Consider the following 21,202-nt stretch of genomic DNA (forward strand, 5'->3'; position numbering starts at 1 on the left):
GTCGCCCATTCCAGGTAGGCAATAAAAAGTTCTACTGGATTCACTTTGTTTTAGTCTTTTTCCTGCTTCACAAAGGAAGGCAGCAGCTTGACATGAAGCCATGATGGCAATGATTTTACATCCAAGTAGTCTGCAGTTCTTCAGATACACACATCAATTTCAAACAGAGGGTATCGGCTGATACTCTACAGCCAGGTATCGGCTATCGGGGCCAAACATGGCATCGGAGCAACACTACTAATTTGTAGTTAGTGATCGGTCGTTACTGTATTTTAATTTAGCAAACCGGATCTTCTCTCTGTTCCTTCTCCTGTTTGGTGCGATTGCAAATGCGGCTCCTGACCTTGCCGGAGCAGAGCAAAAAATAGCTCGGCTTTTTATTTTGACGGTGAAGGACGCTGAAGGTGTACGTGGACATTTACGTGCGATTGTGGAACAGTTCTCATTGGTTAATCTGACAGACAAGTACTCCACACGACGTACGTGGGGGTGGAGACGGAGGATATGGAATCTGGGGTATGAATCAACAGCAGCGCCCTCTACTGGACAGATTCCAGATTCCTTTTAAGTGGACATTATCTATCAATCAATCAGATGGAAACAGTTTTAATCCAATAAACCAATAATAAGCAATTCATCGTAAACCAATAAGTTGTTTATATCCCTTATGCAAATAATCAAGATATCGATTGGCTACAGCAAAAATATGCAGACTTTAATTGTCTTGAGCATAGATACATGCTAGATTAGCATCGTATCCTGACATAAGGTTTTGGAATCAGTTACGGCTGCAACTAACATTTATTTTTCAAATCGATTAATCTATCGATTATTTTTTTTCCATTCATTGATCAATAATCGGATAGCCAAAGATTTCTCAAAGAAGATTTCTTACGAAATTATAAACCAGGTAAAAATACTAAAACTTTTCCACTTGAGAAGTTCTGGATTGAGCGGTATTAAATTTAATATGAGAAAAAATATATCTTCTTTAGCTCAATATATTATATGGCTGGAACGATTATTTATCAATTAATCTGTCGATTATTTTTATTCTGATTAATAATCAGATAGCCTACGTTTCCTTAAAGAAAGTTTTTTATGAAAGTTCACCAGGAGAAGTTCACCCAACCTGATTTAAAACATTAAAAATTACCGCATGTTGTCTGACGACAGTGTCTAATTTCACTTGCACCTCTTCTCCTGTTAATACGGTAAAGCCCTGCGGAGCGAAATAACAAACGCTAAGTTCAGCTGTTTGAGAAAATATGGGAATCAGGAAATTGTATAAAAATCAAACTGAACGATTGTTGTTATCTACTTCAAAAACAATTTTAAAATGAAAAAAATTTTTTATATTATTTATTTAAAAATTCAATGTATAACATGGACGCATAAAAACCTCATTTTATTTCAGTGTTAAATTCAGTTTAAAGTAACAGATTATAATTAAAAATGTCTCCGGACCTTTACTGGTTGATGACTTTCTTTATTCAGACCCTGGATGATTTTTAATTGGTTAAACCTGATTTAGAGTCTGTATACTCCTGTTAACGAGTTATCGATTACCAAGTGAGGGTTTTAAAGATGCGGGTCAGTGGTGACTGACAGCGGCGGAGAAAAGAGGGCGCATTGAGGCTGGATCAGGTTTAACTGACGCTGGAGAGAAGCCAGAGGGAGGTTGGTTGGTCAGAAGGCCAGTTAACAGGTTTGGCTCCTCCCTCTACTTTCCCTTAAAGAAGCTGCGGTGTGTGGGAATGTGATCGGCTAAAATAATGTTGGTCAGTACGGTTGGTTAGTAATATCTAAGACTGAAACAATCAGATTAATCGATTATTGAAATAATCTTCAACTATCAATCATTAACTGGAGTATAGAGACTGTAAAACCTGCCTTTAGCTGACAGAGCGACTCACTTAGAGCAGGAATTAAACCACGATTGTAAAACCAAATGCATAAACAGTTTGCATTTAAGATAAAAAAAACCTTTTCTGTCTATTAATCTGCTCTATCCAGAACTCCTCAAGTGGAAAATCTGTATTTTTACCTGGTATCATTTCATAAATCTTCAAGGAACCTTTGGCTATCTGATTAATAATCAGTTAATTGGAAAAAGAATCAACAGATTAATCTATTTGCAAAATAATTGTTGCAGCCCTTAGAATATCTAATCTGTATAGTTGTTATAGTTGTATTTCTGATTCCTGGTTGATGGGACAGGTGTTGTGAATGAAACGGAAAGAGTTCCTGTGTGTCACTGAATGTGTGCATTGATCATGGGCGGTTCTAGACAGGCCAACGGGGGCCAGTGCCCCTGTTATGGCTCCTGTACTGAAGACATAATACTCAAATAAATTCTAATGATGATCTGCTCTGGAACAGACATGGTTACTGATAGCTCCTTTTGATCTATTTCATTTTTCTTCCTTTACAAATTCAGTTTTACTAATTATTTAAAAACAATAAGGTGATAGCTTCTGTGCTATTGAGATAGGATCCCAGTTTTTATCTGATAAATGTTTTTTTCAAAACAAATTGTTCTAATTTTTACAGCTGAATTTATCAGTTTTTCTTGAGTTCAAATTCAGATTTTATAGAAAACTGCAATTTAAACTTAAATTAAGTCAAAAATATGTAAAATTCAAAAATTCTGAATGTATATTGACCTAAGACATTTAAAGAAAAGAATTTGAATTAAACCGAATTGAATAGAAATTTCCCTTCATGAAGCTCTATTAATTTTATTTATTTCATGCTTTTCTGTACCCCCATGGAAAAAACACACTGGCCCCCTCCAGGCCCCCTGCTACATTTGGTGTGGAACCACCACTGGCATTTCAATTAGTGGAAAAAAATAGCAAGAGAATATAAAAAAAAGCCTAATCGACCAAAACTTTGGCGACCCCCATAGGGGTCGCTTTATTAGGGGGGGTTAACCCCCCCACCCCGTTCTAGCACAAGATCTACATCCAGCCATTCAGTAAAGATGCTGTACCTCTTATTTTGGGATTTCACTAATTAGATGAGCCCTTCAATGATATATTACCTATTGTAAACTAAGTTTGAAAAAAGTAAAAAAAAAAAATTTGAAAAGTTAAAAAGTGAATTAGCCTAAATAACAGTTATATTTAGATTTATAAACTAAACAATGTTAGTACCAGTATCAGCATTAATGCCTCCAAGGTTATGTTGGACCAAAAATATGGGTTTCTTTCACTCAGAGAGTGTTTTTCATTTATTTCTTATAGAAGGTCTTTTGGTTTTTTCTTAATATATTTGGGCAAGTTGCCGTTTCTTGTTATTAAATTGACATTCATTTTTGCCATCAAAATATCCATAAGTTTTGAATGTTACAAAGGTAATAAAGTCTTGTCCTTGATTCCAATAACACTATTGGCTTAAGATGTAGGAATAACAAACTAAACATTAACAATCGATAACAGATGGAGGGAGAGGCAATCATCTGCTTAATGTGATCTTAAGACATGGCGGCTGAATATACGAAGAAATGGACAAACACGTCTGTAAATAAAAGAAAAAATACTTTAATATCCACTCAAAGTTTTCTCCAGCCTATGTATCGTCTACCTTTAATACGTAATGATTATTTTAGCGTTTATAACTGACTGATGTTCTTGGTTTTATTTGGTTTTATATGTATATTGAATATTTTTAATGTTACATCTGAGGAATTTTATTTAAAAAGAAAAACAAAGAAAAAGAAGTCAAAATAATAAACTTTGTACAAGATTTTTTTTTTTTGTGTGCGTTCTTGGCAGTTTTTCATATCAACTAAAATGAAGAAACATGCTGAGTTTTGGCCTTGAGCAAGGAGAGAATTCACAGCACATCTCAGGGGACTTTACAGAGATAATTCAACCAGATCATCCAGTCAGATCGTTTCAAAGTTTTCTATCTAAGGGAAACCAGTTGATTGCATCGACTCATTGACTCTTCAGCAATCCCTCACACTAAGCAAGCTTGTAGCGACAGTGGAGAGGAAAAACTCCCTTTGAACAGGAAGAAACCTCCAGCAGAACCAGGCTCAGTGTGAGCGGCCATCTGCTGAGGCCCACTGGGGTTCAAGGAGACAGAAGCAGACATAGAAAAAGAAGCATAGATACAAAAGGCAACTGTCAACCAGCTCCACAGGCGGCCCCGTCCAGGAAACACACAGCCAGGCAGACGAGCTCCGAGCCAGCTTCCATGTCAGAGGATGAAGAGAGCACATCTAGTTAGTCACAGTCAGAGAAACGGGACTACACTGGAAAACAGGCCAAGCTCCAACATCTAGAAACAAAGGTGTTGATGGCAGCAGCACAGCTGATATTTCTCTCCAGGATGGAGTCACAGCCAAACAGGAACAGACCAGATGAAGCTACTATGAGAAAAAGCAGAGAGAGCAGAACGTTAGAGATTGAACTAACAGATTCTGCAGAGTGGGAGAATAGAGATAGAATGAAGCAGAATGATGAAAAAGGGGTCCCTATGTCCTCCAGCAGTCTAAGCCTATAGCAGCAGAACTATAGAGATAGCTCTGGAATAATGATTCCTTTCTACTCGCCTTCCCTTCCTCAGGGGGATACCAGGGCCCAGCTGGTGGCGGAGCGACTTGGTCTGGGACAAAACCTGGATCTGTCAGACACCATGGTCCAGCAGAAGCTGGACGAGATCAAGGAGCAGATCCGCAGAGAGATCCGCAAGGAGTTAAAGATCAAAGAAGGTGCAGAGAACCTGCGTAAGGTAAGCCCTCAAATACTCCACTGGATTTTGTTTTTTTGTGTTTTTTGTCTTTAAAATTCACTTTTAGAAATTAATCCAGAGTTGTAATGGTGCAGTCTTCTTTTCCAGTTTTTAATGGGTTGCATATTTTACATTATTTTCTAACTTTAGTGATATTTTTTAACATGTCTCCTTATTGATTCAGCAATAAATTTTGTTTCATTTTTGTTAGAAGGGAACAAAATTGAAATTTACCTCCAGTCTTTTGGAGGTAAATTTCAACAATCCAGTTATGACACTTTGAAAAGGCTTTTAACAGAAAAAGGTTTTGATAGTAACTGATGTTTTATTTCTCTTTGCTTTTTATTGGTCAACCCAATACAAACACCCGTTATTGCAAATGTTGTCATTGTCCATGTAGACCAATAAAAATGTGAATAGGCTTTTCAATCCAGAAGAAGTCCACCCCAATTTTGTTAAAAAAAAAAGAGATTAGAATATAACCTCTGCTTGCAACAATAATGGAACAAACTTCACTCCATATACCCTTTGCTTTCCTCAGGTCACCACAGATAAGAAGAGTCTGGCTTATGTGGACAATATGTTGAAAAAATCGAACAAGAAGGTGGAGGAGCTCCACCAGGAGCTCCAAGAACTGAACGCTCACATCGTAGTCAAAGATCCAGAAGAGCTTTCAGGTAATTTCAGTCAACTTACATTTATTCCATTATCTTCCAAGCGGCACAAATCAACGATTTGTGGCCGTCTGCTGGTTTCTGTAAACCTTCCTTCAGCAGGTTTCTCTTTAAGAACAATAATCCTAGAAGATTTCTGCTGTCAGTGGATGTGAATGATTTCAGTTAGAAGCAGAAGCAGCATCACATGGTGAGAAATCAGCCTCTGCATAACAGAAAGACGAGCCGATGGCTGAGCCATTTAAACTCCATTCATTTTCTTCAATTAGCATTTTAGCATCTTATAGGTGACATCACTAGAGGAGGCGGCGGCTCGCTGGGGAAAAGGCAGATTTAAGGGAGCACTCACCTCGCAAAAAAAAAAGCCCTCTTCTTCTAATAAAATCAGGCGTGCTATGTACGGAAGAGGATTAGGGCCACTGGAGAAAAAAAAAAAAGTTAACTGATTTTTAAATTTTATTTTAGTTTAACATGGGGAAAAAAGTCTGAATTCTGACTTTAATCCCAGAATTCTGACTTTAATCCCAGAATTCTGACTTTAATCTCAGAATTCTGACTTTAATCTTAGAATTCTGACTTTAATCTCGGAATTCTGACTTTTTTCTCAGAATTCTGACTTTAATCTTAGAATTCTGACTTTAATCCCAGAATTCTGACTTTTTTCTCAGAATTCTGACTTTAATCTCAGAATTCTGACTTTAATCTTAGAATTCTGACTTTAATCTCAGAATTCTGACTTTAATCTTAGAATTCTGACTTTAATCTCAGAATTCTGACTTTTTTCTCAGAATTCTGACTTTAATCTCGGAATTCTGACTTTAATCTCAGAATTCTGACTTTAATCTCGGAATTCTGACTTTTTTCTCAGAATTCTGACTTTAATCTCAGAATTCTGACTTTAATCTCAGAATTCTGACTTTAATCTCAGAATTCTGACTTTAATCTCAGAATTCTGACTTTTTTCTCAGAATTCTGACTTTAATCTTAGAATTCTGACTTTAATCCCAGAATTCTGACTTTTTTCTCAGAATTCTGACTTTAATCTCAGAATTCTGACTTTAATCTCAGAATTCTGACTTTAATCTTAGAATTCTGACTTTAATCTTAGAATTCTGACTTTAATCTCAGAATTCTGACTTTTTTCTCAGAATTCTGACTTTAATCTCGGAATTCTGACTTTAATCTCAGAATTCTGACTTTAATCTCGGAATTCTGACTTTTTTCTCAGAATTCTGACTTAATCTCAGAATTCTGACTTTAATCTCAGAATTCTGACTTTAATCTCAGAATTCTGACTTTAATCTCAGAATTCTGACTTTAATCTTAGAATTCTGACTTTAATCTTAGAATTCTGACTTTAATCTCAGAATTCTGACTTTTTTCTCAGAATTCTGACTTTAATCTCGGAATTCTGACTTTAATCTCAGAATTCTGACTTTAATCTCGGAATTCTGACTTTTTTCTCAGAATTCTGACTTAATCTCAGAATTCTGACTTTAATCTCAGAATTCTGACTTTAATCTCAGAATTCTGACTTTAATCTTAGAATTCTGACTTTAATCCCAGAATTCTTACTTTTTTCTCAGAATTCTGACTTTAATCTCAGAATTCTGACTTTAATCTTAGAATTCTGACTTTAATCTCGGATTTCTGACTTTAATCTCGGAATTCTGACTTTAATCTTAGAATTCTGACTTTAATCTCGGAATTCTGACTTTAATCCCGGAATTCTGACTTTTTTCTCAGAATTCTGACTTAATCTCAGAATTCTGACTTTAATCTTAGAATTCTGACTTTAATCTCGGAATTCTGACTTTTTTCTCAGAATTCTGACTTAATCTCTTTGAATAAAAACGGCAGGAAGAAACTTCTGGAGTGCAGGAGGTCTGCAACCACACCCCTTTTTTTTTTTTTTTGTAAGTAAAAAAAAACCTCTTTTTGAGCAAATATTATGGCCCAAAAATGATAGCTCCATTGACCGTTTATCATTTCATTATTTTAATTATTTTTTAACCCTTCAGGTGTCGGTTTTGGAACGGTGTGTTCACTGACCACCACATTCAGTCCTGAATTAATCATCTGTTTTTAGCAGATGGACCTCTTGGTTCAAACTAGAGCATGAAACGGGCCTTGAAAGTCAGCCCGAAACCGACCCGAGTCCGAAAGAACCAGGCCCGTTATCCGTACGACTCCCTCTGTTTTTACTGTGTCGTCATTTTAACCCTAAATACAAATAATAACAGTGTAAACAATTTTAGGAGAGTAGTTGTGTCAGAATGGCTATCTAAACATGCAGGCTGACACAAAGAGCTCATCCAGTGTTTTGGAGGTGACTCACTCTCCAGAGGCTGACATTCCCGCATTCCTGCGATGGTTACAATAAGCTGCCGATTGTTGGTCTGCGGGGCTGTTGCTGCTCCTGTGCGCATTGTCAGCAGCGCTGGAATTTAGAGAGAGTTTAACCACATTATGGAGGAGCTGTCTGCAGCATGGCCGGTCTGTCTGCAGACGATGGGGAGTGAGATGTGTGCGTTTGAGTGCGAAAGGGAAGCTTGTTGTTATCTTAAGTGGAAACAAATTTAGCTTGACTGGGCGACCTCCTATCTGATGACAAAGGGCTTTCTGTGGAGGTGACGCACCGGCAGAGGAATGTAACTGGCTGTCACTGCGCTCCTGGAGAGACTTCACCGTCTTCCTGAATTAGTAAAGAGAGTCGTCTATTGTTGGAAGGGGGGGTGGGGGTGGGGGGCATTTTTCTCTCCTCTCATTTGAGGCCAGAAACCAGCAGCTTTGATGTAGAGTAACCGGTCAGGTTCCTCTTTCTGTCTGTTATCCACCATCGGCTGCTTTTATCGGGACGCTTTTGGCTCCAAGTTCCTCAGTGATGATGTCATGTTCATCTTCCAATCAGATGCAGCCTGGGGAGGGTTCCCCTCTGTCAGGGCTCCAAGACTGACATCAGCCCTGCAGCTATTCACCATGTTGTCCCACAGCCCTCTCTAAGGGTGGGGGTCCCTGAATTCCTCCTCCCCTCACAGAGAGGAAAACCCCTTACATAAACCGGATGAGACACATTCTCCGCGCTGTGCCGTCGACGTAACGCCTGCTTATCCTCCCTCTGCAGCGCGTCGCAGATCATTTAGATTTCTGCCCAATATTGAAGCGTGGTCTGCGCTATGTTATTCCACGCCACAACGCCAGAGGGCCAATCAGGAACTAGCTGTGGGTCTAGATACGGCCGAGGCGGAGAGGAAGTGGGGGCGAGTTTAGTCCGACGACGGAGCGACCTGAGGGCCAAAAAGAGCGGAGATCCAGGTGGAAAAAGGGTCCCAGCTTTCTCGCGCACCTCCCTCTGCTAGCTGCTCCATTTTCACCAGTCGTTTTCCACAATGGCGGCCAGACAAACAGAACAAGCCGGTAAAAAACCAAACAGGAAATACTCATAGAGTAGAGTGGACGTAGATCTGACCAATCAGAGGCCTCCTGTCTGCATCAGGTCTGTTTTTAATGGTTCTGCTCCTCCATGTTTCCTCTGCTCCTGTTAAACGGAGAATCTGGCGCTCCTCAGCCTATTAGATGACTCTACGTGACTCGCATAGTGTTTCGGCGCAGGGCCACGCGCTTCCTCTCTGCTCTCGTCCTACAGGTGTTTCAACCGAACGTATTAGTGTGTGTTTAGCAGCCAGAAGCACGACTCACAGCAGCGCTTCTTTAGCTCCTCCTGCTTCAGGAGGCGCATCAGGAGACGCGGCGCATCGTATTTACCATCCGTCCTGATGGTGAGCGTCTCCACGCTGACTTACAGAAACGGAAAAGATCTAAATTAACAGCAGAACTAGACGGTTGGCCTGTTTGTGTGTTTTTTTAGTTCAAATTTAAAGTGTTTTTTTGTTTCTTTAGATTCTACTGCTGAGAGCTGAAAGGGAACCAGAAAAACCAGCGGTTTATCAATCCATGCAGAGTCGGTTCTGTTTTAGCTGTGTCAAAATAAAATGAGAAAAAAAACGAATAAACCACTGGCTATTTATTTAGTTTTTATTTTATTTTATTTAAAAATTTAATTAGAAAAAGGAAAATTCTCCTAAAAAAAGTGAAATCACTACAAAATAAGACAACTGTATATTTAGTGTTTGCTCTAAAACATAAAAACATTTAATATTAAATGTTTTGCATTTAAGTTTTAAAGCAATTTCATTTTGAAGATGAGTGTCAATAAAAAGTAAGCGGGGGTGTCTTTAAATGCAATTCATTAAATGTGAATGAATTTAGTGTTTGTATTTGTTCTGTTTTGGTCGTTGAACTAGAAAGAAAATGACATCAGGGATGCAAAGGAGGTATTTGGAAGGATCTTTATCATTTGATTTGTCTTTATTAAATATTAATAAAGAAATAATGTTTGAAAATGACTTATATTTTTAGGTGAAGGCTGAATTCAACGAATGCTCCACAAAATAAAGAATAAATACAGAAAACAGATTAACAGAAGAACTTTAAGGAGCAAAGAGGACTGATTTCAACCAGCTTAAAGCAAAATGACTTAAAAAAGGATCTAGTTGCTCTCTTTCGCTAAAATGCCATCAGAACGCTGATAATATTAAGTGTGTCTCAGCCCCCCCCCCTTCAGTGTCCACCATATTGGATCAGTCCATTTGCTGCACATGTTCAGAAAGGTCCAAACAGACAGCAGCAAACCATTTGAAAACAAACCATGCAAAGAGCAGTGTTGCCAACTTAGCGCTTTAGTCGCTATATTTAGCCACTTTTCAGACCCCTCTAGCACTTTGATTTCTAAAAAGCTCCTAGCGCCAAATCTAGAGACTTTTTTCTGCTACTGGAGACTTTGGAGACAACATCTAAAAGCAGCGAACTCTGCTCTCCAGAGCGAGTAGATTGGTAACCCCGCCTCCTGCTCTCCTCTATCTTGTCTGCTGTCATGATTCATGCAGCTATTATTTCATCCAAATGAAAAATGGAGAACAGATAAGCAGATCATGGCTTGTCTACAGTGAAAAGAAGGACTGGGTTATTTACTTTGGCCTTTTTGGAAACACAGGAAGGAGCAATCAGCTAAGTGAGCTTAGTGCTTGGAAAAAATCTTTCATTCCTTTAGAGACAGCATGAAAAGTCAGCTGAGTACAAAACATAGAGAGGAAAACAAGAAGAAAAGGGACAAGAAGAGAGGGACACAACCTAGAACAGATAATGGATGTCTATTCTATTAACATTTCTCTATCTGGAGAATGGGTCTGTTCTATGTGTTGTCTTCTCAGTTCAAAGGGCCCCCTGCCTGTCTTTGCCTAGGGCCCGAAATTTCCTGAATCCGCCCCTGGCTCCCAGTATGTGACCATATCTTTTCCCCCTTTTCTTTCTCCTCCTAGAGTGCCCTTTAACACCAGATACACCGAGCAGCGAACCTAGAATGTGCACCAGCAACAGCCGCCTGGCGGCTTTAAAGCGGCAGAACGACATCGAGCTGAAGGTGAAGCAGGGGGCCGAAAACATGATCCAGATGTACTCCAACGGCTCCTCCAAGGTAAGCGCTGCAAAGAGGAAGGAGGCACACCATTTATTTATTTATTTATTTTTTATTCAACAATTGCATACTTTACATAAATACACGAACATTCGTCTCCATTGAGAAAATATTACACTGTGCAGTATCCAACATTGCAACATTTTAACATAAAACTAAAAACAAAAATGAAAATCATCACATTTTGCCAGGGAAAGTACAATTTACAAAAAGATATTAAATTGTTTACACACTTTTACAGTTTTTGTTGCCTTTTGATCAAGAGAATACTTAATCGTGTTGACATATTGCTTGACCTCATTGTTAAAAGCAATAAAAGATATTTTGGAATGTGTAAACTTACATTTATGAATTTGCCAAGAGAATAATCAGATAGGCTCACTCCATTTTAAGCAGTTTGAAGTGTCCAAATTATTATTTTTTTCTCCAATAAATGATTAGAAATGATTTTAAAGTCAATGTGTGAAAAAAAATAAGTAAAGGTTCTAATTGTTTTATTAGTCCCCTAAAATCTGAATCCCATCCATCCATCCATCCATCCATCCATCCATCCATCCATCCATCCATCCATCCATCCATCCATCCATCCATCTTCCTCTTATCCGGGGTCGGGTCGTGGGGGTAGCAGCTTCAGTAGGGAGGCCCAGACCTCCAGCCTCTTGGTCCAGCTCCTTCGGTGGAATCCCAAGGCGCTCCCAGGCCAGCAGAGAAACAAAGTCCCTCCAGCGTGTCCTGGGTCTCCCCCTGGACCTCCTCCCGGTGGGACGTGCCTGGAACACCTCACCAGGGAGACGTCCAGGAGGCATCCTAACCAGATGCCTGAGCCACCTCAGCTGGCTGGGAGTCTGGGAGCGGCCATTTTTGGGATCTGCCGTTATTTTTTTAATAATGGCAAAAGCTGAGCTAAAAACAGGCTAACACAAACTTCCATTCATCGACTAAACTGGAACAACCAGAGGTCAAAATTTTATTTGATCCTTTGATGATCTGCAGTTTCCCATCCGTTTAAATCGCTGGAGAGCTCAGTTATGCATTTAACTATTTTTACAGAACATTTCCTGCAGCCTGGCTGAGATTAAAGTCAATATGTCACACACTGATCAAACATTAAAGATGATTAAAGTGCATGTAACGCCTCTCTTTTCAGGTCTTTTATAAAATAAAGCAAGTTAAATGGAAAAGTCCGGTCAGCAAGGAATGATCAATGGGTCATTATTTATACCTAGAACTAACACGATCCCGGGGAGTTAATGAATGTAGCGTTAATCAGTAAAAAATAAAATAAAAACAATAATTTTCATCGCGATCACTGAGTCTGGAAGCGGCCATTTTTGCCCGCATATAGTAGCCCCTCCCTCCTGCCGTCTTCCAGCAGTGACGTCACGGTGCGGTAAGCCTAGCGCCATTCTCCCCGCTTTACAAGCTAAATCAATGGGAACTACTAGACACATCTGCAATCAACAACAATTATTGAAGATTTCCAGAGGACTTCACCATTGAAATTCACCAGAGCTATAGTGAAACTGACAATGCCCACGTGCATGGCAGCTGGATGCTGGAATACATCGGGGAAAAGTGGAAAAAAGAGTTATTCCACCTTTCTAATTCCTGATCCTCCACGGACGGGTTGGTCGTTGGATCGCCAATTTTCTTGAATTGCCGAGATTAGAGACATTTTGCCAATGGAACAAAACAATTTACATTTTAAATAAAAAACACAATTGCATTGTCTTATATCAAGTTTATACTATCTTATTTTAAGAGTAAAAATAGTAATTCCACTCATTTTATTCACCAACTCAAATTAAGAGTAAATACATCTAATTTAAGACATTTTTACTTATTTCGAGATAATTTTTCCAGTTTATGAATGTCAGAAGCTGGTAAATTAAACTAAATGATTTACATTTTGGGTTAAATAAAGTGGAACCTTCTTGGATCTGTTTCTGCTCAGAGTTTGACCCAAAAGCAGAAGCTGCAAATGTGGTTTTAGAGCGAGCCTGGAACATGGCGGGTTGATCTCTGCGGTTCCTCTGCAGGGAAGAGGAACATGAGAAGGCGCTGAAACGCTGTGGCGTTTGTTTCCATGGCTCATGTGGTCCCTTTGTGTTCCTGCATAGCAGAAGGACAAACTAGCGTTTAGATGCTAGCAGTGTTCACCGCAAAGAGGAGGGATCAGAGCGAGCGTCTGCGGCTCATCAGCGCTGCTGCCTGATGTTTACTGCAGAAATATCTTAATTCGTTAGAGAGGCGGAGCAGCCAGCTGGGAGCTAGATTTATTTAACCTTAGCACCGCAAACACTCTTCATTGTGAAGGTTGTTACTGAGGGAAGAAAAAAATGTTAGAACTGTAAATTTACAGTCATTTTTACTGCTTTTTCAAGGCTGCACTTTTAAAAGATGAAATTGTCCAGTGAGCTGTTTCCAGACGAAATTCCTTTTTGTTTGACTCTTGTGTTAACAAAATGACAAATAAAATCTAGGGATGCACGATATAATCGGCCCCCTATCGGTATCGGCCTTAAAACTGAATATCGGACATCGGCCACCCCACCGATATTTAACCCGATATTTGATCAGCTTCTGAGTTTCTAAAGTCTAAAAAAAAAATAAAAATAAATACTTCTTCTTCTTCCTCAAAAACTTCTTTTTTACAGACTTAAAAACTTCTAAAGACGAGGGAAAAAATATTGATCCATTAAAATATCCCAATATCTTCATATGCTGATATATTGCCATTTAAAAACACCATATCAATCTCTTTTACTAATGAAGTATTGCTATATGTCATCGTTATGCTACGAAATCCCCCGAAAATTCACGAAATTTTGCCATATTTTTATATGTTGATATATTGACGCGGTATCGATCTATTTTACTAACAAAATCTCACAAGAATTTCCAAAATATCACGAGAGTTTGTAACAGAAAGATGAAATTTCACCAGATTTTGAAAGTAAAATAGATCGATACCGCGTTTTTAAAAATCTATTTGATATCAGCATATGAAAATATATTTGAGTATATTATTTTTCAAAGTGTCAGAAATGGATAACAAAACTGCTATTTTCAATGACTACTTATTTTTGTCCAGCTTTAACATCGGTATCGATATCGGTTATCGGCTACATGAGTTTTAAAATATCGGCATATCAGATATCGGCCAAAATCCCAATATCGTGCTTCCCTAATAAAATCTGTCTAAAGTCTAAAAGAAAGAATATTCCGGTGGCGATATCAGGGAGAGGTTTCTAATGAGGCTGGAGGATGCAACACCAATTTCTTAAAAAATGTAATATTTTCAGCAGAGATAAAATAGCTTAACTGCTGATCAGGGAAGCAGGAGGTGATTGCTGCTCACATCAAGTCACCAAAACACAGAGAAAGTCACTACACTGCAAAAAATGGAAATCGAAATTAGCCGTTTCTTCTTGAAACAATATATATTTAAAATAAGAAAAGAACAATTGCATTGTCTTATTTTAAGTGCATATTATCTAATTATCTTATTGTAAGAGTAAAAATACTCATTCCATTGGCAAATCATCTTATCAAGCTACTTAAATTAAGTGTAAATATTGATTAAAATGTTTTTATTTTTTGTTTCTAGATTGTTTTTACAGTGTAGGTTTGCCTCTAGTCATTTATTTGGGAACAATGAAATGAGAGGCGACTAGAGGATTGGAAAAGTTCTTTAGATAAAAGAACTAAGTTAGAAACGCTCCAGTTTTCCATCACTACCCGGAACAGAACAGAGCAAAGCGCTTTAGCCACCAGTTAGCTTCATACGCTAACCTTTAACTTCTGATTTTCTTTGAATAAGTGTTCAAGTATAGATTATGATGCATCAGATGCTTTGCATTGTTTTAACTTTTTTAAAGGAAAAGTCCGGTCAGCAAGGAATAATCAATGGATCATTATCTATACAATTCTATTCAGTTTATTTCTATAGCTCCAATTCACATCATGTCATCTCAGGTCACTTTCCAGTTCAACCAGATCATCCAGTCAGATTGATTCAACGTTTTCTATCTAAGGAAAACCAGCTGATTGCATCGACTCATTGACTCTTCAGCAATCGCTCACACTAAGCATGCTTGTAGCGACAGTGGAGAGGAAAAACTCCCTTTGAACAGGAAGAAACCTCCAGCAGAACCAATGCCTAAAACTAATACGTACGTGGTTTTCATAACCCCTCCCTCCTGCCATCTTCCAACAGTGACGTCATGGTGCGGTAAGCCTAGCGCCATTCTCCCCGCTTTCCAAGCTAAATCAATGGGAACTACTAGACACATCTGCAATCAACAACAATTATTGAAGATTTCCAGAGGACTTCACCATTGAAATTCACCAGAGCTATAGTGAAACTGACAATGCCCACGTGCATGGATGCCTCCAGTAAAGCACATTCACATGGAAATTACTCTGAATTAAAAACACTGAAGAACTTTTGTTTCTCTACCTTTACATGTAGTGAAAACCCCGAAGGTTTTCTGAGGTATTATTCTTTTATTATATAAATGAATCCAGTATCTAAAATGGTTAACCTGCTTCATTAATAACGTATCTGGATAAGGCGTCTCAGTATACATTTGTTTTAGTTTACCCTCATTTTAGAGTAAAAACAAAACAAACAAAAAAATAAATAAATTAAAGTTGGTGCATCTATTTCATTTTCCATATGAAAGCAGAATGGGGCCTAAACGATGTTAACCTGCTGCTGCCTGTGTGGCCGGTGGGGTGGGGGGGGGGTCACAGACGGACGACACTTCCAGTTGGAAACAGTCGTGATGTCAGAGAGGAAATGCCTGCTGGACCGAGGACTTTCCTGCACGCAGCCACCGTCAACAAGCAGCATTAAACTTCTCAGGAATTTGGGGTGGAGTTTGCTTTGTTCACGCTGCACGTGTGTGTGTGTGTGTGTGTGTGTGTGTGTGTGTCCACAATTGTTTTTGATGAATAAGGTTTTCCACGTGTGCAGTCGTCACAGCTCCAATTAAGGGCAGAAAACTGACCTTGGAGCACCAAATTTGGTCACCTCGTATAGCTTCAGTCCTTGTTTTCTTCAGAACGCATTAACGACGATTGACGGAAAACTAATATGTTTACAGGATCGTAAGTTACTGGCAGCGGCTCAGCAGATGCTTCAAGATAGTAAAACCAAGATCGAGTTCATCAGGATGCAGATCCTGAAGGCCAGCCAGGCCAGCGAGCTGACCTTCGAGAGCAACGACATGATGGGTGAGCCGCAGCTCTTGTTGTTACTCCCCGTTAACAAACGTTTGGCTTAACGCAGCTCATCCGTTCTGCATCGTTTCTGATCTGAGATATAAAGCAGAGTTCCACTCAAAACAATAGTGGAAAAACATGAAAGACACCATGATTAGACCTCTAATAACCAAGAATGATTGTAAAACATGTTACGCACTACTGTGTGTTCAAACTATCAACACCTGTCCTCCTGGACCTGCAGACAAGTCCATCATCAGTCCTCTGGACCTGCGGGTGGAGGAGCTGTGTCACCACGCCAGGATAGAGTCTGCAGTGGCAGAGGGAGCCAAGAACGTCATGAAACTTCTGGGCTCTGGAAAAGTTACAGAAAAGAAAGCTCACTCAGAGGTAGGCTGGAGGGGGTCACTGTAAAGGACGGGGGTCTGCAGCCTTAACCATCCAAAAAGAGACATTTTGGACTCTTGTCCAGCTAAAATATGGCATGATTGCATACATTTATTTTTAAGAAATATGAACCTCGAAAGATTTGTCATTTGTAAACAACCATTGTAGCATTTCACATTTTAGATTTAAGGGAAAACAAGAATAAATGCATTTCTCAATGGGCTGCTAAACGTTTTGGAAAGTTATCTTTAAAACCCAACATTTTTAAATTTTTTCTTGAACTGAGGAGGTAAGTGAGACACTCTGCAAATGGAACAACATGATTAACATTTAGAATAAGAAAAAAAATATATTGTCTTATTTCAGTTGCATATTATCTAATTATCTTATTTTAAAGTCGTAGGGAAGTCATATTTAAATGTCAAATCATTCTGGCTTAAACATGTATAATAAATATAATCTTTATCAGACCATATTGTCCAAAAATTTAGAAAATTTCAATAAAAAAAAAATCTAGTTAGTTCTACGTCAGCCTGAACACCTAAATTCGGCCAATCATATATCAACGGTCATCTGTCAATCAAATGTTTTCGGTCATAGCATCTTGACCAAACATGCTTGCAAACCTTCCCCCACAACAATCTAGTTTACGGCTAGAGTCTGAAGAGGTTAATATTTAATAGGTTCATAGTTTTGTTTAAATTTTTTCCACTTAAAAAAGATTAAAAATAGTTTATATTTCTGTTTTTTTAAATTAAATGCAATTAGATACTGGGGAAAACGCTAAAACATGCATTTATTTAGTATGTCTATTGTTAAAAAAATTATCCAAAGTGATGAAGAGCCTTAGTTGAGTGTCTATAGAGCCGTACGTTGCAGACCTCTGGTCTAGGACTTGGTCAGGATCACTCAGACTGGACTTGATGGGGGGGGGGTAAATAAAAGAGGAAATTGTTTCTATCCCTCAGGCTCAGGCTCGCTTCACGGAGTCCAGTCAGAAACTGGACCTCCTGCGCTACTCGTTAGAACAGCGGCTCAGCGAGTTGCCCAAAAACCACCCCCGCAGCAGCGCCATCAACGAGGAGCTGTTTCTGCTGTCCTCTCCGGCCCTCAGCCCCAGATCCAGCATCATCTCCACGCAGAACCAGTACAGCACCGTAACCAAGCCTGCAGCGCTCACAGGTAAGAGCAAAACATGAAGCGCAATTGTTTTATGTAGACACAGGAAGTTATCCTGGCATCAGGGCGGACTGATATTTCCTCTCAGATTGGCGATAAAATGAAACATAACTGTTTACATCAACAGTGCAGTGTTACATTAGGGAACGTGTTTGACTGGTACAGCTGTGCCCTTATTTTTGTCTGCAGACACACCTGTATACCTGTGTCTGAACAGGCTGAAAACTCGCCTCCCTGCAGCTGCTTTGATACGTGGTGAAATGTGTTCCATTATTGTTGCAGCAAACATGTTTTTAAATTGGAAAAAAGGCAGTAATTAAAGGTTTTGAGAGCAACTTTAATGATTTTCCATTTTTTTCCCCCAAAGAAGTTAATTTTTTCAATTTATTTATTTACAGATTTTCACATAAAATTCTCAATTTAATTTTTTTCTGATTGGGTTTTCCTTCTGCCATTTGATTTAAATAGCGATTTCCTTATCACATTCTCTTCACTTCTGGGGGCGGGCTTTCCTGGGAAATGAGGAGGGAAGACGCATTTCTATTGGTCTGCTAGATGTTAGCAACAGCATTATTATTGGTCAAGATCGAGCGTCGTTATTGGGCTCGGGACGAGCAGAATGAGGTATGGGAATTACAATTTTAAGAGGATGCAAATAGTTAAACTCTTTTTGAAAAACAGAAATTTGAAAAACTAATAAAATCCGTGAAAAAATGTAAATGTAAGAAAACAGCAAACTTTTTTAGTTTTTTTTTATGCTCAAAATTTCCCGACATATGTATGTCGACATGTGCTAGCGTGTTTCAACGTGCTTTAGCATGCTCATAACTTCATGTCGCCAAACGTACCCTTGACTTATCTAGCTAACTGCATTTTTGCCAGATTTTTCGTACGCTGGTCTGAATCGTCAGGGTGTGACGGACGCTTTAGCAACAGCATTTTTATTGGTCAAGAGAGAGCGTTGGTATGGGGCTCGAAGTGAAAAAAATGAGATATGGGAATTACAATTTTGGATGGAAATTATTCAACTCCATCTGAAAAACAAATACAAAAAATATGTATAAAATCTGTAAAAAAAAAAAAACAAAAATAGGAAAACAGAAACTTATGAAAAAGGTAAATGTAAAAAAAAAAAAAAAAGTTTAAGACAAACTTTGCGGTTTTATTACAATTAGTATTTTCTACAAATTTCTTTGTCCTAATTTGTTTTTTTATTTCCATCACTTTTTTTTTTTTTTTTGTCCTTTGCTCTCAACAATACAGGAACAAAATTTGCGCCGTAGCTAAAGAGGAACCAAATCGAAACAAAGCAAAATCATCTCCCTCCATAAGCTAATGTCCGCTAATATAACGGCACCATGCTAAGTATGCCCTCCTGTTATCTCACACTTTATCAAGCTTTTAATCCAACTCTGATTTCCCTTAATAATCTTTTCCCTGCTAGTCTGTCACATTGTTGCAACTAAAATCTAAAGCAGCCAGATTATTTGCTGATAGCTAATATTAGCATGTAAATTTGTATCATTATTAAGGCATCACTTTTAGTGTCTCTAACATAAACTATGATATTTATTTCAGACTAGTCCTCCCTAAGCTAACTGGAGCTAAAATCATACAGGTTTTGATTGTGATGAGACTGGAAGCTTCACAGCAAAGAACTGAATTGGCTTCATGTTTCCTCCCAGTAGCAGATAATCCCTTTATTTCAGTCTTTGCTCTGCTAACAACGGTTGGATTAGTCATCCTGCTTCCCCTCGGGCTGCGTTCAAGAACACAACTTGGAAGCGTCTCCACAGATTCTAGCTGGTAGAACCGGGTTGGGTTTGATGTATTTTGGGAATCATCATCATATTAGTCATATGTTGGTCGCCGGTTCGCTTTGAAGCTGAATTGTTAAATGCTGATGCAAAGAAATATAGGATTTAGTTAATTCTGCTGAAGTGTCAGGTTGAGCGGGATTAATGACGGGATTAATGCAGGGATTAATGCAGGGATTGGAGACGAAAACTGAGAATCACAGAGACCCATCGGGCCTGTATGTGATTTATAAAAGGTTGCTTTCTATTGGCCATCTAAACTAAATGAGATAGTAGTTTATGTTCAAGATTGGTCATGTTTTTATATGAAGTCATCTTTGTAACTGGATTTATGCACTGAAATATAAAAAAAACAAGATGGAAGTGGTTGACTTTAAACACACTGACTGGTAGGTTACCTTCGTCCTCAGGCACGCTAGATGTCAGACTTATGGGCTGCCAAGACCTTCTGGAAAGTGTCCCCGGCCGCTCCAAAGCGGCCCCCAGCCCGCTGCCTGGCTGGAGCCCCAGCGAGACGCGCTCATCCTTCATCAGCCGAGCAAACAGAAACCGAGGGGTGAGCTCCAGGAACCTGACCAAGAGCGAAGAGCTCTCCAGTGAGTATCACCCTGAAGCTAACAGCTAACCACTGCATTTTATTCCTCTAGTGTTCAAAGAAAAACTATGAAAAAAGAAAAAAATACAATCCATGAATGAAACTTTGAAAAACAGTTTAATCAACAAAGGGTTTTGAAAACTACGATGTAGTATTATGGTCAGGATTTATTCTCTATTTTGAGAATAAAGTCGTAAGATTATGAGAATAAAGTTGTATTTTATGACAACTTTCATTCTGGTAACAGGTTGAGGTATGATGACTTAATTCTCCTAATATTATGACTTTATTCTAGTAATGTTACCACTTTATTCTAAAAAATAAAAAAATCTCAAGTCTGGCCCTAATCACAGTTTTTCAGACTGATTTTTACAAATGTATTAATTTCAGATCGGGTGTAAGAGATCACATTCTCTTCACTCCTGGGGGAGGGCTTTCCTTGGAGGGAGGAGCGTAGACGCATTCCTATCGGTGTGCTAGACGTTGGCCATGTTTTTATTTAAGGGCGAGCGTCTGAATTGGGCTGTTAAACCTAATCTGATATATTTATAAATTCAGGGCTGAAACTAAACTCAGTCACTGATCAAAGTTTGGATCCAGCTTTTATTTCTCACACTCAGTCATCACTGGAGTAGCGAATCACAGGCTGTGACAGAATGGCGTTTCCTTTGACTCCACAGTGGAAATGCTCACAAAAAAAAAACGTGCCAAAGAAGATGCAAGATCTGGAACAAAAACATTCTGTATTTCACATAGTCCACATTTCCAGATATTTAGTAAAGAAACAGAATTGAACCGGAAATCAGAGCTCTATGTGTAACATGGCTGTTCTGTACAGCTGGAATCCTGATAACAGATTGTCTTTTCTGTCTTTAGATGAGATCAGCGCCGTCCTGAAGTTGGACAACACCGTGGTTGGACAGACGAGCTGGAGGCCCATCAGCAACCAATCCTGGGACCAGAAGTTTACGCTGGAGCTGGATCGGGTAACACTCGTCTGCTTTTGATCTCCACCTGTGCTAACAGCTCAGCGGCGTGTTTATGC

General features: G+C 38.9%; 1 protein-coding gene across 2 annotated transcripts in view; it reads left to right on the top strand.

Annotated features, from left to right (window-relative positions):
* Nucleotides 1–21,196, top strand: part of LOC119796321 (serine/threonine-protein kinase N2-like) — a 40,134-nt gene extending 18,938 nt beyond the window's left edge. For both annotated transcript variants that reach the window (XM_038304834.1, XM_038304827.1), the window contains exons 2-9: nt 4,579–4,743; nt 5,285–5,420; nt 10,796–10,950; nt 16,062–16,191; nt 16,424–16,569; nt 17,535–17,748; nt 19,973–20,158; nt 21,034–21,196. In XM_038304834.1, coding sequence (XP_038160762.1) covers nt 4,579–4,743; nt 5,285–5,420; nt 10,796–10,950; nt 16,062–16,191; nt 16,424–16,569; nt 17,535–17,748; nt 19,973–20,158; nt 21,034–21,164 — 1,263 coding nt within the window. In that variant the 3' untranslated portion in view covers nt 21,165–21,196. The remainder of the gene's footprint in view (nt 1–4,578; nt 4,744–5,284; nt 5,421–10,795; nt 10,951–16,061; nt 16,192–16,423; nt 16,570–17,534; nt 17,749–19,972; nt 20,159–21,033) is intronic.
* The last annotated feature ends 6 nt before the right edge of the window (nt 21,197–21,202 follow it).

This window comes from Cyprinodon tularosa, unplaced genomic scaffold, assembly GCF_016077235.1.
Source record: "Cyprinodon tularosa strain WSP-4 unplaced genomic scaffold, ASM1607723v1 ctg1146, whole genome shotgun sequence".
In the NCBI taxonomy this organism is placed as follows: Eukaryota; Metazoa; Chordata; class Actinopteri; order Cyprinodontiformes; family Cyprinodontidae; genus Cyprinodon; species Cyprinodon tularosa.